General features: G+C 60.0%; 1 protein-coding gene across 4 annotated transcripts in view; it reads right to left on the minus strand.

Annotated features, from left to right (window-relative positions):
• NOL4L (nucleolar protein 4 like) overlaps positions 1-13001 on the minus strand; it is a 130421-nt gene extending 117420 nt beyond the window's left edge. Inside the window, exon 1 of one of the 4 annotated variants that reach the window (XM_070472518.1) lies at positions 12102-13001. In XM_070472518.1, the coding sequence (XP_070328619.1) occupies positions 12102-12422 (321 nt within the window). In that variant the 5' untranslated portion in view covers positions 12423-13001. The remainder of the gene's footprint in view (positions 1-12101) is intronic. The other 3 variants (XM_070472517.1, XM_070472519.1, XM_070472520.1) reach the window with 3 other exon arrangements.
• Positions 13002-15498: the final 2497 nt, after the last annotated feature.

Here is a 15498-nt window from a genome sequence, read left to right on the forward strand (position 1 = left end):
AAAGGGAACCCTAGGCTCCGAGCCTTGCTATCATCAGGATGGGTGATTCAGGGAGTGGAGGACATGACATTTCCCCACTGTGTGGGCTCAAGCCCCTGCTCTGCCTTTCACTAGCTGTGTGGCCTCAGGCATGTGACTTAACCTCTCTGAGCTTCAACAGCCTCATCAGGAAGGGATCCTAACAGTAGCCATGTTCCGACAATCACACGGAGGCCAGGCATAACCTGTTCAGCAGAGCACCTGGTATTTCAAAATAAGCACTAGCTGTGCCTTGATTGTCATTGTTTCTGCTCAGCAGCAGGCATTGACTGAGTGCTTTATGCATCTCAAGTGATCCCTGTAACAACCCTAAAAGGTGGCTGATATCACTATCCCCATTTTACAGATGTGGACATGGAGGCTCAGAGAGGTTGAAATGCATCCAAGTTTGCACAGTTGGTTGGTGAGGCAGGATCTGAACCCAGGGCCCTCTACCCTGGGGAGCATGCGCGCTCTTAGTACCATACCTGGACTCAGGGAAGCCCACTGCTCCTCTCACCCACCTTTCCTGACAGCCTGCTGCTGCCTGGACCAGCAAGACTTCTGGCCTCTCCTTCCCACCTGCTGTGTTAGTGCCTTCCCTCTGCCCTCTTATCAGATCCGGGGGTGGGGGTTCCCCAGCCCTCAAGGGCAGACCCGGCTGACCAGCCCCCATCCTAGAAGTCCCCCCCTCTGGTTTCCCTGCACACACTCCTTTCCACTCCTTTCCTCTCTGCTCCAACACCAATGGCCCTACCCCAGACTCCAATCCCTACTCCACCTGCCCCTGGCCACGCCACAGATGCAAGTACAGAAACGCTCCCATTTCCTGTGCTGAGCACTTGACATGAAGTCTCTCTTCACCTCCCCACAGCAACCCTGTGAGATGGGTCAGTCTCAGAGAGGAGGAAACTGAGGTTCAGAGAGTGACTTGTTTCAAGGTCATCTAGCTAGTGAGTCACAACTCAGTGGAAACCTGGGGCCAGCCTGAGCTTCAAAGCCCAGCTCAGCAGCATGGCTTGAATGGCCTTGTCACGGATTCGAGGGTTATTGATTGGCTCACAATCATAATCCTAATTATAGCTCCCTTTTATTGAGGGCTTGATTATGGCCACCCCCTGGTATAGATGCTTCTAGATTATAGAATATAGTATGCAGTATATGTAGTGTATACACACAGTATAGAACATGGTGTAGAAGGATATAAGTGAAGCCACAGCTACCATCATCCCATTTTACAGATGAGAAAACTGAGGCTCAGAGAGGGAAAGGGACCTGCCCAACCTGCACAGCAGTCTATGGCAGAGCCTGGACCCAACCTCTGCCTTCACACTCCTCATTCCTCTGCTGACCGGCAGGGGCCTCCCACTCTGCACAAAACCCTTTGCCCCTTGGTCTGCTCCTGTCCCAGCCCCTAGATCTCCTAGAGAGGCTCAGCCCTTCAGGGAGCTTCTCAGCCTGAACTCTCTGAGCTGCCTCCCCTCCCCTTGGGAGGTTAACAGCTGTCTGATTTGAAGATCTTTGCACTGGAGTTGGGGTGGGGGTGGGGCGGTGATTCTCCAAGGGACCCTGAGAAGGAGCTGCAGCCCCTACTCACTGGCCTGTTTGTCAGGCCTGGTGTTATGCCATCTTCCCAGTACCCCCCAGGGTGTGGGTCATCACCCACTGAGGCCTAAGCAGGCAGGGGATCAGAGTACGCAAACCATTTGCCCAGAACCAGGAGCTGGTGGCAGAGCTGGGACCTGAATGCAGGTCTGTTGGTCATCTTACCCTCTGGCCTTCCCTAGGTCTGCTCCACCCAGTGGAGAGCCCCTGTTTCCTGGATGGACCCCTCTTCGCATCCTCATGCAAATGACAATCCCACTATCTGAGCATTTCTCATGATTCCCGCCTTCCGTTTTTCCAACAACCCATAGGGGAGGGATGACCATCAGACCCATTTCTCAGATGAAGAAACTGAAGCACCACCAGGCAGTTACTTAGCTGGGTGCCCACCACAGGCTGCGCCTTGGTTCACTGACCTGTAGAATGGGGTCGTGACAGCCCCCTAAGGCGGTTGGGGATGTGTGAGATTGTGGAAGCCTGGGGCTCATGGAGACACGCCCTCAGGATGCTCTTAGACCAGGCGGGAGGCCCGAGTGTGTTTTTCTCGACCTGCCAGCATCCAGTGAGGGCCTGGCCTGCCAAAGGAAGGGCCGCGTGTCTCCTTGAACATTTCCTCAGCCTGGGGATGCCGAGAAAACGATGAGTCATCCACCAAGCACCAGCCTCCCAGGAGCCGGCCTCGGGTCCCAGCCGGGAAGGGGCCCCATAAACAGGATTACTCCCAAACTGCCCCCACTAACACCTGAGTCACCAGGTCTCCTCCGCAGCCTCCCACTGCCAGATGCTACCAACCTTGGGGACCGCTCTTGGTTTCCGCCCACTAGACCCTGCCTCTGGGTCATCACCCCGGATCTGTGGGTCTGCCTACATTCCTGGCTTCCTAAACGCCTCTCTCTCTACCCAAGAATACTGCGTCAACCATGACCATGGACCATCAAGTTTCCCTCCCCACAGCCCCATGTCACTCAGTCCCAGACACTCAACCTCTTGTCCCAAGGGAACCAGCCCCTCTTCTTTGCCCCTGGCCAGCCTTCTCTCTCCATGTCTCACTATATCCCAGCCTCCTGTTTTACCTTCTCTGTAACACATCTCCCTCTTGCCACAGTATCCTGAGGCTCCTTCTAAAACCTGAAGCTGACCTCATCTCCCCTTTGCTTGAAAATCCTCCTACAACCCCCTAGGTCTCCTTGATGGTGACACACTAGCTCTTCTGAGTAGCTTTCCAGATCCTTCTCTTCCATGTGACCCCAATTGATTTCACCAGCTAATCCCCCTCAGGATCCCCAAGTGGTTCTCCAGCGAATCTGACCATTCACTGCGCGCCGCCCCTCCCAGTTGCCACCCATCTGAAACGCTCTGTAGAACACGCTTCTCTGGGAGAGTGTCCCTGGTCCTCACACCCAATCTGTGCTGACCCCCCAAAATCTGTCCCACGCCAGCCCTTGCTCATGTTCTTACCCCCTGGAGGAAGCCTTCCCGTGTTCTGTTCTTGCTGAATAATTTGGTTTGCCCCTCGAGGTCCAGCTTAAATGTCGCCTCCCCCAGGACTCCTTGGATGCCCGCAAGAAGGCGGATGGCCTGAGCCTCGGGGCTCCTGAGGCCCTGAGTGCAGAAGGCCTGGGTGGTTCTCAGACACCCGCTCTAAGGCACCTGCTGCCCCCACAGTGGGGAAGCTCCTCAGTGGCAGGGGCCCTGGGGGTACGGCAGTGAACCAAGCCAACTGGTCAGAGCTCATGGCCTTATGGGAAGAAAGATATTCAACATGTAAACTTGTAAAATATATATACAATGTCAGAGGGTGGTATGGGCTAGAGAGAAAAACGAAGTAGAAAGAGAGTCCAAGGAACCTAAGATGGCCCTGGCTGGGTAATCAGGGAGGGCTTTTCTGAGGAGGTGACGTTTGAGCAAAGATCTGAAAGAGGAGGGGGAGCAGCCATACAGAGAACTAGGGGAAGAGTTTTCCAGGCTGGGGAAACAGCCAGTGCAAGGGCCCTGGGGCAGGTTTGCAGTTGGTGGTTTTTCGCAGGGAGGTCAGTGTGGCTGACACTGAATGAGCAAGGGTGGGGCAGCGGGGCCAGATCATGTAGGCTTCAGAAAAGACTTTGGCTTTTGCTTTGAGTGATATGGGAATCTTAAAGGGTTCAGAGCAGGGGAGGGAGAGCATCTGATTTGCGTTTTGCTTTTGCTGATCTGCTGGCTGTGTGAGCCCGAGGGATTACCAGGGGGGCTGGAGAGGACTCAGGGAGCCCAGTGGGAAGGTTGATGCATCACCAGGCTCCGACCGGGCTGGAGGCCGTGGAGGTGGTGAGAGGGTAAAACTTGAGATGTATTTTGAAGGTAGGACCAACAGAATGTGCAGTTTGGATGGGGAGGGAGGGGTGGTAAGAGAAAAGAATCAAAAATGACGCCTGGGTATGCCCTGAGCCTGGGAAGGGCGGAGCCCCTGTGATGGGGAGGGCAGTGGAAAGAGCAAACAAGTGAGCGAGTGAATGAATGAATGAGTGAGTGAATGAATGACCCCCTGCTTTGGAACCTGATGGGCTCACACTCAGCCCGGTGCTCTATGGGAACTGGAGCTCCCCGCCTCCGCCTTAGTCTTCCCAGCAGCTCAGGAGCCCTGAGTCCAGTCGGAGTCTGGATGCTGAGGGAGTCATTGACCTTGCGGGGACAGGACAATTGTTCTCTCTCCGCCCCCGGCAGCCTGCCCAGGCCGGGCCAGGCGAGTAGCTGTCTGACCCTCTGAGCCCACGGGTGCCCTGGCTCTGCCCTCTCCACGGTGACCCCTCATCTGAGGGCACCCTACCAAAGGTGAGAGGGTGAAGGTGTGGGCGACGGGGTGGGGTGGCATCTGTCTCCCACGGTCCAGACAGGAAGGAGGGCTGCCTCAAGCTCTGGGCAGCTTTTGTAGGGTATTCTCAGATGGGGCCACCATGAGCCTGGGACAAGGAGGTGGGGAGAGCCAGGGCACCTGTGGGCTGAGAGGGTCAGACAGCCACGGAACCCAGGCCCTGCCACTTTCTCACCGTGGGGCTCAGGTAGGCTCCTGGGCCTCTCTGATGCCAAGGTCTTGTCCACCTCATGGAATCCAGGGGAGATGAAATGAAGAGTGTCTGGCACATGGCAAGGGCTTGAGAACATGAGGGAGGTGCTCAGACCACTGCCCCATGGGGACAGTCATAACACCAGCCTCACTGTGTTCTCTGTAAAAGCCCAGAGCTCAGGCTCCTGCCCAAGGACTAAGGCAGGGCTCGGGGGTAGTGTGGGCTGGGGGCGGCGGGGTGGGGTGGGGGTGCGGTCACTGGGAAGTACATCCTACTACCTTTCTACCTGGCAGGTACCTCGAGGCCTGGGAAAAGCCCCCACTCTCACCTCTCTAGCACCTCTCCTTGAGCTCTGGGATTGGACACTCCCAGCACCAGGAAGGAATTCAAAGGCAGGAGGGACCACAGGAGGCTTCCCTGTGCAACAACTAGAGAAACTGAGGCTCAGAGCAGGGCAGGAGCCAGTCAGGGCAGAGAGGGACCCTAAGCCTTCAAATCCCCAGCCCTAGGAGCTCATGCCACACCTATGGCCCTTGCCAAGAACTTGCTAATTTTTTTAAATTTATTTTTAACTGAAGGATAATTGCTTTACAGAATTTTGTTGTTTTTCTGTCAAACCTCAACATGAATCAGCCATAGGTATACATATATCCCCTCCCTTTTGAACCTCCCTCCCATCTCCCTCCCCACCGCACCCCTCTATCGCTGGTGTTTTGTGCAATTCAATACATTAACCAGGCCCCAGTGGCACTGGAGACACAGAAATAACCCAGACACAATCTCCAGGGAACCAATAGCTGCTTCCCACCAACTACATGTCAGGGATTTGGCTGGGTGTGTTATTTCCATGATCCAGTTTAATATCCGTGACATTTTATTATTTCATCATATTTCAGACATCATATTTCAGATGAGGAAACTGAGGCTCAGGGAGATCACACAGCAGCTGACACTTCCTAAGACTTGCTATATTCTTTAAGCTCTATATGCATTAATGCATTCATCTTTGTAACAGTCCTATGAGGAAGATAGGGTTATCAGCTCCATTTTACAGATGAGAAAACTAAGGCCAAATTGGTGGAAGGGCAGAGCTGGGATTTGAATCCAGGACCCTGTGGCTTGACACCCCAAGCCCTTCACTTCTCCTCTATGTCAGGGTAGGCCAGGGGCAGAAAGTGGACTCAGGAGTCCTTGTTCTAACAAGCCACCAACCTGGGTGGGCTCTCTCCCAGCTTCCTTCAGCTCCCTCCCCGGCTTTGGTACCCAGGGCCCAGGCCTGGCTTTGACTGAGCTTAGCAGAGTGACCTCCTGAAATGACAAACAGAGCCTCTTCCAGTTTTCCAAGTCTCCTGGAAGCGGGACTTTGGAACCCATTTTCCAGATAAGTAAACTGAGGCTTGAAGAGGTCAAGCAGGCTATTTGCCTGAGATCACATGGCAAGGAAGTGGGTGCTTTAGGATCCCACCAATCCTGGCCCTCTCACTTCAAGTTCGGAACCCTCTCTCTCCCACCCTGCCCCCATGGTGCATGGCTTTGGGTGCCGGAAGTGCTACCATGGCCAAGGTCACAAGCTCTCCCTGTCGCCCTTGTGGGGCAGGGAGCGGGGGAAGAGGAGGAGGAAGGCTCCTGGAAACAAGGAAGTGCTTTGGCCACTGTCGTGGAGACAGGGATATGGCGCCACCTCTTGTGTCCACTCCGTCCCTCACACTTGGCTCCAGCAACAGCTGAGACCCAAGGGGTGGCAGGGACCAGGAGAGCCACGCTGGCTGACTTGGATATAATGAAGGACACCTCGGCAGCTCCATACTGCCAAAGGACAGGGTGTTTTTCAATAGGATCCTGAACATGTGGCATGCACACACAGTCACACTTGTGGTCTGCCAATGCCCACACCCCAGGTGCTTGCACATCTGCCGACTCAGACACTCACAGTCACACACACTCACATGCAGTCTCTCCTCCACCTGTATGCACGCGTGTGCGCACACACACACACACACTGCCCTGGGCACACAAGCATCCCCAGCCTGCACAGGACAGGCACACCCACACTCACACCCGCACACCCACACTCCTGCACACATACCCACACGCACACACATGCTATAGCCCAGGAGTGCTCACGCATGCTCACCGTACTCAACCTGTCCATAACCTCCCAGGTAAGAGCTGGCTTGGAGTAGCCCAGGTTTACCTGACGCTGGGTGGGACCCTTGACCTTTGCCCCTGGGCAGCCCCAGCACCCCCCCCACCTCCCAGTCCTCCCCAGCAGTATTTTTGGGCTCCCAGTTGGGCCTTCCCAGGCACTCAGAGATGGGAAGCAGCCTGTAGGGACCATGAAGGAGAGGATGTTCACGCCAGGCCTCCCCCAAGGACAAGAGTGGGGTGTGCTGCCCCACCCCCCACCAGCAGAAGGTGACCCAGAAGAGAGGCCAAGGGAGGGCAGAGCCTGGCCCACCAGGCTCCAAACTGAAGCCCCTCCCCCAGAGATCCCCAGACCACATTCGCCCGAATCACTGTAGCTTCATAAACGAAGTAGCCCACTCTGCCATTCATGAGAAATCCAAATAGGGCCCGGGTCATTGTCAACCTTCTCCCTGAAAGTCCCCCAGGACCCAGGACAACAGAGGCCTTCCCCCTCTTCTCCTCACCCTATACCCATCCTGTCGTGCCCCGGGGAAAGTCCCAGACAGCAGACACTGAGGCCAGTCCTGCCTGAAGCGCCAGCCTTGTGATTACAGACATCTTGATGAGAGTCTTCTACACTAATTCAGACTAAGGTGTAATGGACTGAAAGCTTGTCATGCAAAGTCCTATGCTTTCAAAGCGCATCAGGTTGTAAGACATCTCGGGGAGGGTCAGAGTGGAGGGGTGTACAGGCGGTACCGGAACTCTGCCTGCCCTGCCGGTGGTGCGGCCTTAGGGAAGTTCTGAACCTCTCTAAGCCTCAGTTCATTCATCTGAGGGATGGCAGAGACGGCAGCATTGACTTCTGGGCCACTGTGAGAACCTGACACACGGGGATAGACACACAGTAGGTGCCTCAGAAAGGGTCACCATGGTGACACTTTAGAGAAAAGTAGGAAATACTGAGGTGTTCAACGGAAGGTCACAGCCTACATTACGCTGTGCTAAGTCAGAGGCCATTTCCCGCCTAGACCAGTGGCCGCAGGTGCCAAAGGTTTACACGAAAGCTCTGGGGAGAAAGGCTGAAGACTGTGAAAACGCTCTCCACTAAATGAACGTTGTCTGCAAACTGGGAAAAGACCACCATTAGTCAATTTGGCCCGCGGAACACCTGGGGTCTGGCTCGCAGAAGCCGGGTGCTGAGAGTGGAGTTTGGCAATCTGGTGTTTCCCTCGGGGGAGGGGGCTCTAATGGGGGGATTCCTGGCATGTGACGGACCCCTGGAGAAGCCTCAGGGCAGTGCAGAGATCTGCCTTCCAGGCCTGGCTCCCTACCAACAGACTGCCTCGCTCGGGGCATCAGTTTTCCCATCTGGAAGATGGCAGAGCTGGGCAGAGAACCTCTATCTGTAAGGAACCTGGGGGTTCTCCAGTCCTGGGAGCTGACAGACGGCCTGAGGCCCCTGACCCAGACATAACCTGTGGTCCTCGCAGGCCCCTGGGACAGTCCCATTCTGAGAAACCGGAGGAAAAGGGTTGGTTCACTCTGCGGCCGAGGCTGGAACAGAGTCGGGGGTCTCGCCTCCAAGGGGCTTGCTTCCCTCTCTTGGCAGCCCACTGAGACCAGAGCAGCCCAAACGCAAGAAATCATAAATCCAAACCAGGCTTTGCCCAGTCAGGAGGCCTGGCTGGCTCTTGTCACAGAAAAATCTTGTCCCCAGGAGCGCCCCGTGCTGCCCAGTGGAGAACTCCGCCCTCCTCCCCTCAGCCTTCAGCCTCCGCCTCCACTTCTATTTCCTGTGACAACCTGCAAACTGAAGACCAACTTGTCTGTCTCTCCCCCCACCCTCCACGCCCAGGCTTCTGCTCGACCCCCGCCCCACCCCACCCCGCCCCACCCCACCCTGCAAGCGGGGCCCCAGCTGCAAGAGGCCCCGGCCGAGTGTAATTCCCCGCACCCTCCTCTCCACCCTGGGCCCGTCCGGACAGATTAAGCCTTTGTCACACACACCCAGAAAAGCTCAGGGCCAGATGGGACGGGACAAGCGGTGTCAGATCATCGACCCTCCATGGCCAGGACTCGGAAGGGCCCCAACCGCAGCACCACATATGGCTGTGAGAGGAGGAAAGGGGGCCCCCGCGGGGGACAGCCAGAGAGCAACAAGGACGCGAGATGAAACACCACGGCCACCCTGGGGACCTGAGCCCACACAGGAGCGCAGGGGACCCCTGTTCCACGGCTGGGTGACACAACTCCCACACCCCCTCTTTGCTAAATTTGTTCTGCCTGCCTGCCGGCCCTCCCCTGGAGCTTCTGTGGGCTTCCTGACCAGATCCTGGGCTATCCCCACCTCCCCCACCAGCTGAGTGCCCAGGGAGCAGGCTAAGAGTCCAACCCGCTCCAATGCCCCAGTGCCCCCACAAGGCCTGTGGACGCTAAACAAACGTCTCACACAAAGGTTTGTGGCCCAATGACCTTCACAAAAACCCACCCAGGACAAACGACAGGATCTCTTCCAACTGACATCAGAAGCAATGATAACTTTAACTCTGTGTGTGTTGTGTGTGTGTGTGTGTGTGGTGTGTGTAAGCCAGTGAAGGTAGGGGGTGTCCTCTGCACCTTTCAAAGATGGTCCCATTCAGTTCCTCCCAGGAAGAGGCCATGGCTGCCCCAGAATTCCCAGCAGGACTTGTTCCTCTTAGATCAATGAAAAGGAAAATGGAACTGTAAAAATAATAACTGCGCCCCGGGAAGGTGCTTTGAGCTGGGGGTGGCAGGACTAAGGGCATCTCCTGCGGCTGGCTCCGGATGGCTGGGTGAGTGGCAGGTAACTAACTGGCTCTCTGGGGACCTCTGGGCCCAGCAGGTGGGCGTGGGCAGCTTGAGGGCACGTCCGTTGTGTTTGTCATCCCCCTGGCAGCCTGGGCAGGGAGGCCTGGGTTCCCTTTCTCTGCCTCCCAGGCAGGTGGTCCCTCAGGAGGGCTTCTTATTGGTCTGGGAGTCCGGGTGGAGTCTTTCCAGGCTCCTGCTGCCAGGCAAGGCGGGTCAGGGTGGGCCTTGCGGAGGATCCAAAGGCTGGCAGGACCTAGGGTCCAGGCGGAGCACCCAATTTCTATATGTGGCCTGGGTGGGTATGGGTCCCACTTGCTCCCCCTTGACAGCTGTAGGGCTATAGGGGCAAGGGGACGGACGGCTTCAGTATGCTCATTCCCTAGGGGAGAGGTCGACCAGCTCAGAGAACCAGTGAGCTAGCTGCCAGGCCTGAGGGCCACCTGCTCCCAAACTCCAGGAGTGGGTGGAGTGGGGGCTCCTGCCTCAGACAGAGAAGGAGGTCGGGCCAAGACGCCCAGCTCCCTGGGGAGGCATAACAGGGATGGGGTGGGGGTCAGGGGCACCAACTGACCTGGGAAGCCTGGATGGCTCGGGGCAATGACCCAGGGTAGGGAGCACAGACCCAGCCAACCATCTGGTGGGTCACTGACCTCGAAAAAACCACACTTAGGCTGGGGACGCTAGCCCAAGATGGAGGAGAACCGAGGCGGGGTACGCAACTGGCAGAGAGAGGAGAGCTGACCTAGGCTGGGGAGAGGCAAGGACCCCTACTCCCTGGTATGCACAAGTGGGCATCAGTTTGGGCTCCCTGACAGGATCAGGGAGGAGACAATGACCCAGACTCCCGGGGTTTGGCAGAGAGCACTGATTTAGGCGGGGAGGTCCCGACTCTGGCGGGGTGGGACCCTGACCTAGCCTCCCCCTCCGGGAATCCAGCCCCGGCGCGCCCCCCTCGGCCCGGCCCCCGGGCTCCGGTCCGGCCGGAGGCGGCAGCGGGCGCAGATGGGCGGCCGGCGGCCGCAGTGGCGGCGGCGCGGTTATCAGCGCTCCTCGCAGATGGGCCGCCCGCCCTCCGCGCTCGCGGCTCCCCACTCCCCGCGGCCTGCAGCCCCGTCCCCTGGGCGCGGGGCGGGTGCGGGGGGAGGCGCCTCTGGACCCGCTCCCCGGCCCCCGCCTCCCTCCCTCGCGGCCCCCTCACCCCGCGGGCCCGGCCCGGGCGGCCGCCGGAGGGGGAGGGGGAGGGGACAAGTGCACTTTTCGTAACGACCGAATCAATTGTGTGTGAAGAGCCCGCTCCGGCCGGGGACGGGGCTGAGCGCGGGGCGGGCGGGCCGGACGGGGGAGGAGCGCGGAGGGGGGAGCGGGGGAGCGAGGGAGGGAGGGAGGGAGGCCGGCGCGGGGCCGCCCCGCTCGCTTGCTCGGGCCGGGCGAGGCCGGGGAGGGAGCGAGGGGGGCAGGGAGGGAGGCCGGCCTGGCCCGGCCGGGCCGGGGGCTGAACGCACTAACGGAGGGTCTCCGCCACGGAAAGTTCAAAGCTCAGCAGCGCCCCGGGAGCAGCTGGCCCCCCCAGCCCCCACCCGCTGCAGAACAATGAGGTCCCGGCGGGGGAGCCGCGGGGCCCGCGCCGCACGCCCTCTCCAGGGCGCCCCGGGCCGGAGGGGACGCCCCCGCCCGGCCGCCCGCCTCCTCCCTCTCGGCGGCTGCGGTTCCCCGCCCCCTCCCCCACGCTACCCCGCCCGGCCCCGGGCCGGCCCCGGGGACGGGGGAGGGGAGGGGAGGAATAGGTCAGGCCGCCCCCGTCCCAGGGAGGGGGGAAGCTAGGGGCCCGGGGGGCGGAGGGGGCGCCCCACCCACCCGCGGGAGGCGGCTGCTGCGCCAGGCTGCGGCTCGGGCTGCCCCTCCCCGGGCCAGCCCCGGGTGGGGTCGGGGAGACGGTGCCCGAGCGGGCCCCCTCCCCTGGCTCTGGGAAGCCGAGCGGACTCCCCGTCCCGTGGCTCCCCTGCCCCCCTCTCCCGCGGCACCACCCTCGACACACACAGACACACACACACACAGACACACACACACACCCCACACCACCCAGCCGGCCCGGGGGCGGGAGCGCGGGGCGCCCGGGACAGGCAGCCCCGGGGCGGGCGGGGGGAGGCTCGGGCTTCGGAGCAGCCGCCTGCTGGCGGGGGGAGGGGACGGGAGGACGGAACATGCTGGGGTGAGCAGCCCGGGACAACCCGCTCGGCACGGCCACGGCCCGGGCAGCAGCGCAGAGGGGGCAGGGACGCCCCGAACCCGGAGCGCTGCCCCGGGCGGGCTGGGGCGGGCGGGCGAGCAGGACGCGGGCGCCCCGGGCGGGCCAGACCCGCGGACCACCTCGGGGACACACGTTCGGACACACATCCACACCCCCACCCCGCCCCCGCCCGCCCGCCCGCCCCGAGCCCCGCGGCGGGACCGGCCCGCGGCCGCCTCGCGCGCACTCACCGAGCCCGTCTTGACCGGCACATACACCACTTGGCCCATCTTGGGTTCCCGGCCGCTGCCCAGGCGGAAGCCCTTGGAGCGCACCCAGAACTGGAACTTGCCTTTCTCGCCGGCTGCCGGGCCGCTACCCGCGCCGGTCCCGCCGCCGCCCTGCAGGACCTCGGCGATCCGCTGGTATTTGCTGCGTGTCACCGTCTTGGTTTTGGCCGAGTCGCCGTAGGTGCGCAGGCACCAGTCCCGGAACTGGCGGCCCAGCTCCGAGTCCCCGGGGCTGCGCTCGCGCTCCCAGCCCCCGCGCAGCAGCAGCGTCGGCTTCGGCATCCTCCCGCCGCGCCCGGCGCCCTCGGGGGCGGGCCGGCCGCCGGGCCGCCCGGTGCCGGGACTGGGCTGGGCTGGGCCGAGCCGAGCCGGGGCGCGCCGCGGCCCCGGCTGTCCCGCGGTGTGGCTCCGGCGCGGAGGCTTGATGGGCACGGGCGGCGGCCGGACGCGCGGGGCTGCGGCGCGCTCTGTCCTGCTCGGGCGGCGGCGGCGGCGGCGTTGGCGGCGGCGGCTCCGGCTCGCCTCCTGCTCCGCCTCCTCCTCCCCCCCGGCCGGGATGCAGGAGCGATGGAGGCAGCTCCGGGCCCGGAGGTGCAGAGGGGGCGGGCCGCCCCGCGGGCGGCCGGGGGAGGCGGGAGGCGGGGAGCGGCCCCGGGCGCGGGGAGCGAGACCGAGCTCGGGCGCGGGCGGCGGCGGCGGCGGCTGTCAGCTCGCGCGGCTCATCCTGCTCCTGCTCGGGCTCCCGCTGCCGCTGCTCTTCCTCCTCCTCCTCTTCCTCCCGCGCCCGCCTCCACCACGCCGCGGGATCCCACCTGTTAGAGCGGCGCAGCCTTCGCCGCCGCCCCCCACCCCCCGCGCGCCCGCCCGCTCGCTAGCCCGCGGGGCCCAGCCCCCGCCCCGGCCCGGCCCCTGGGGGCGCGGGGGCCGGCGCGCCCGCAGCCGCTGGGAGGGCAGGAGCCGCAGGCGCACAGTGCCCAGCCCAGGGACAGAGTTCCCTCCGGTCGGGCCTGGCCCCGAGCCTCGCAGGCCGCGCTCCGCCGGGCAGGGAGAAGGACGCAGACCCCGCCCGGCCACCGGCGTCCCTGCCTCCCCGGGCAGCCCCGCCCGATTTTAGCCCGGCGCGGGTGGGATCGGGCAGGGCCCCTACCCCTCTCCCAGCAACTGGCCTGACCTCTCCGGTTCGAGCTCGGCGCCAGAGGATCAGTGTTCCCCTGGGGAACCCCAAACCACGGACCTTCAGGGGGCCCCCAAACTTCCTCCCCTCTCGCCTCACCTGAATTCCCCGAAGTTTGGCCGGTCTTGCTTCTGCTAACCGCACTGCTCTGGGACTGCCTTAGGCCCCAGAGAAGTCGTCAACATTGACCAGTGGCCTCACTCAGGCTGGCCTCTCACCAAGGCTCGGGGCAACGCTCAACACACCCACAAATTCATCTTGAGACACCCGGCTTTCCTGGGTGCACAGTGGCCTAGAATCACTGGCTGAGTAAACTCAGGTTGATCTGCCAGCCGCCTCCTCCCTGGCCAGGACTGACCTTGGGTAGGGCCAGCCCCCTCCCCCTTCACGAGATAATAACATAAATAAAGGCACAGGTCAACTCCCTGGGCTTTCAGCCCTCCTGTCTTAACAGGTATGAAACTGCTGAGCTTCTTTTCCTGCTCTTCCTGGGGTCCACCCCCAGTGTCCCCAGGTTACTCCTGCAGGCAAGTCCCCACCAAGCCTGAGTCCCCAATTTTACCCAGTGCAGGACCATTTTCAGCCTAGGAACTAATAACTACCCTCATCCCAAGGTTCCCTGCGCTAGTATCTATAGAGTGCCAGGTCCAGGTGACTCTGAGAGGCAAAGGCAACTGGCTTATTTCACAGATGAAGGCCTGGGGCTTGGAGAGGTGGCCTGACCTGGTCAAGGTCATGCAGGGAAGAGAGGAAGGTTCTGACTCAGGTCTGTCTGGCTCCTGCTGCCACATCACACATGAAGTCTCCTCCTGATGTCCCTCTGGGAGGGATCCCCACACTGTATGTGGCTGCCTCATGCTCCCCAGTAGACTGGGAGCTCCAGGTGCTCAGGGTTCGTGTCTGACTCATTGGTAGACCCCAGGCCTTAGCACAGCCCCTGGCACACAGTAGATGCCAATAACTGCTGAAAGAACCCAAGAGGTCTTCTTAGTCCCAACCTCTCTTGGTATTTCACATAGATGTATTTTTAGATAATTTACATTTCTGTGTTACTTTATATATACCAACAACTCCACACTCATTTTTCCTCTTTATCTTCCTAAGAACTCTATTTGATTCCATACTGGCATGCCCATTTTTCAGAGATGACCACTGGGGCTCAGAGAGGGCAACACACTAGGCAAGGGCCACACAGCCCCCTCCCCCTTTTGGAAGCCCATGCCCTGACATTTCCAATACATTCCTTGGCGCATACCCCCACAGTTGACTCCCTTCCTGAGAACAGTGGGGCTTTAGCCTAGCTATGCCAATGCTCACTTTCAGCAATGGTGCCCTGGTGCCTCGGTAGTGGGGCCCATTGTTTGAGCCTTGTCTGTGTCTCTTCCAAGACACACCAATAACCAGTAAGCCAGACCACCTCTCTATGTAATTTGGGTCTTTGCCTGCCTTCCAGAACCTAAAAACCTGATTGTTAATCTTGGGCTGAGTTCTAGGGTGGCAGAAGGTGTAGTATGATGAAAAGAATATAGGTTTTGGGGAGAGTCAAACAGACTTGAGGTTGAATCCTGACTGCCATTTGCCGTGGCATTCTTCCTGCCCACAGATCCTAGTTGACTGCTTCCCACCTGAATTAGCCCATCAGTCGACCCTTTGCTGGGTGACCTCTGGCAGGTCACTGAACCCCAACTTCATCATCTGTATTATTATACAGACTGTAAGGGTTCAGCAGAATAAAGTATGTAAGAGAGCCTGGCATATATAACAGGTGCCCAGTAAATGCCATTTTCACCTCCATGGTGGTTGTAAAGTATTCAAAAAGGAAGGCGAACTTTGTTAATACTTTTTGTGTTTCATTCAGTCAACAAGCTTTTCTTGAGCAGCCACTATAAACCAGGTGCTGAGGATGTAGCCAAGGGGTCCTCAAGGTCCTTGTCCTCTCAGAGCTTACTGATGAGTGGGGAAGAGGGTCACTGAACAACTATCAATTATTATAGCTTAGGGTAAGGGCCCGGCCTTCCTCTGTGGCTCAATGATAAAGAATCTGCTTGCAATGCAGGAGTCACAGGAGATGCAGGTTTGATCCCTGGGTTGGGAAGATCCCCTGGAGGAAGGCATGGCCCACTCCAGTATTCTTGCCCTGGAGAATCCCTGGTGGGCTACAGTCCATAGGGTTGCAAAGAGTCG

Source organism: Odocoileus virginianus, chromosome 9 (genome assembly GCF_023699985.2).
Source record: "Odocoileus virginianus isolate 20LAN1187 ecotype Illinois chromosome 9, Ovbor_1.2, whole genome shotgun sequence".
Taxonomy (NCBI): domain Eukaryota; kingdom Metazoa; phylum Chordata; class Mammalia; order Artiodactyla; family Cervidae; genus Odocoileus; species Odocoileus virginianus.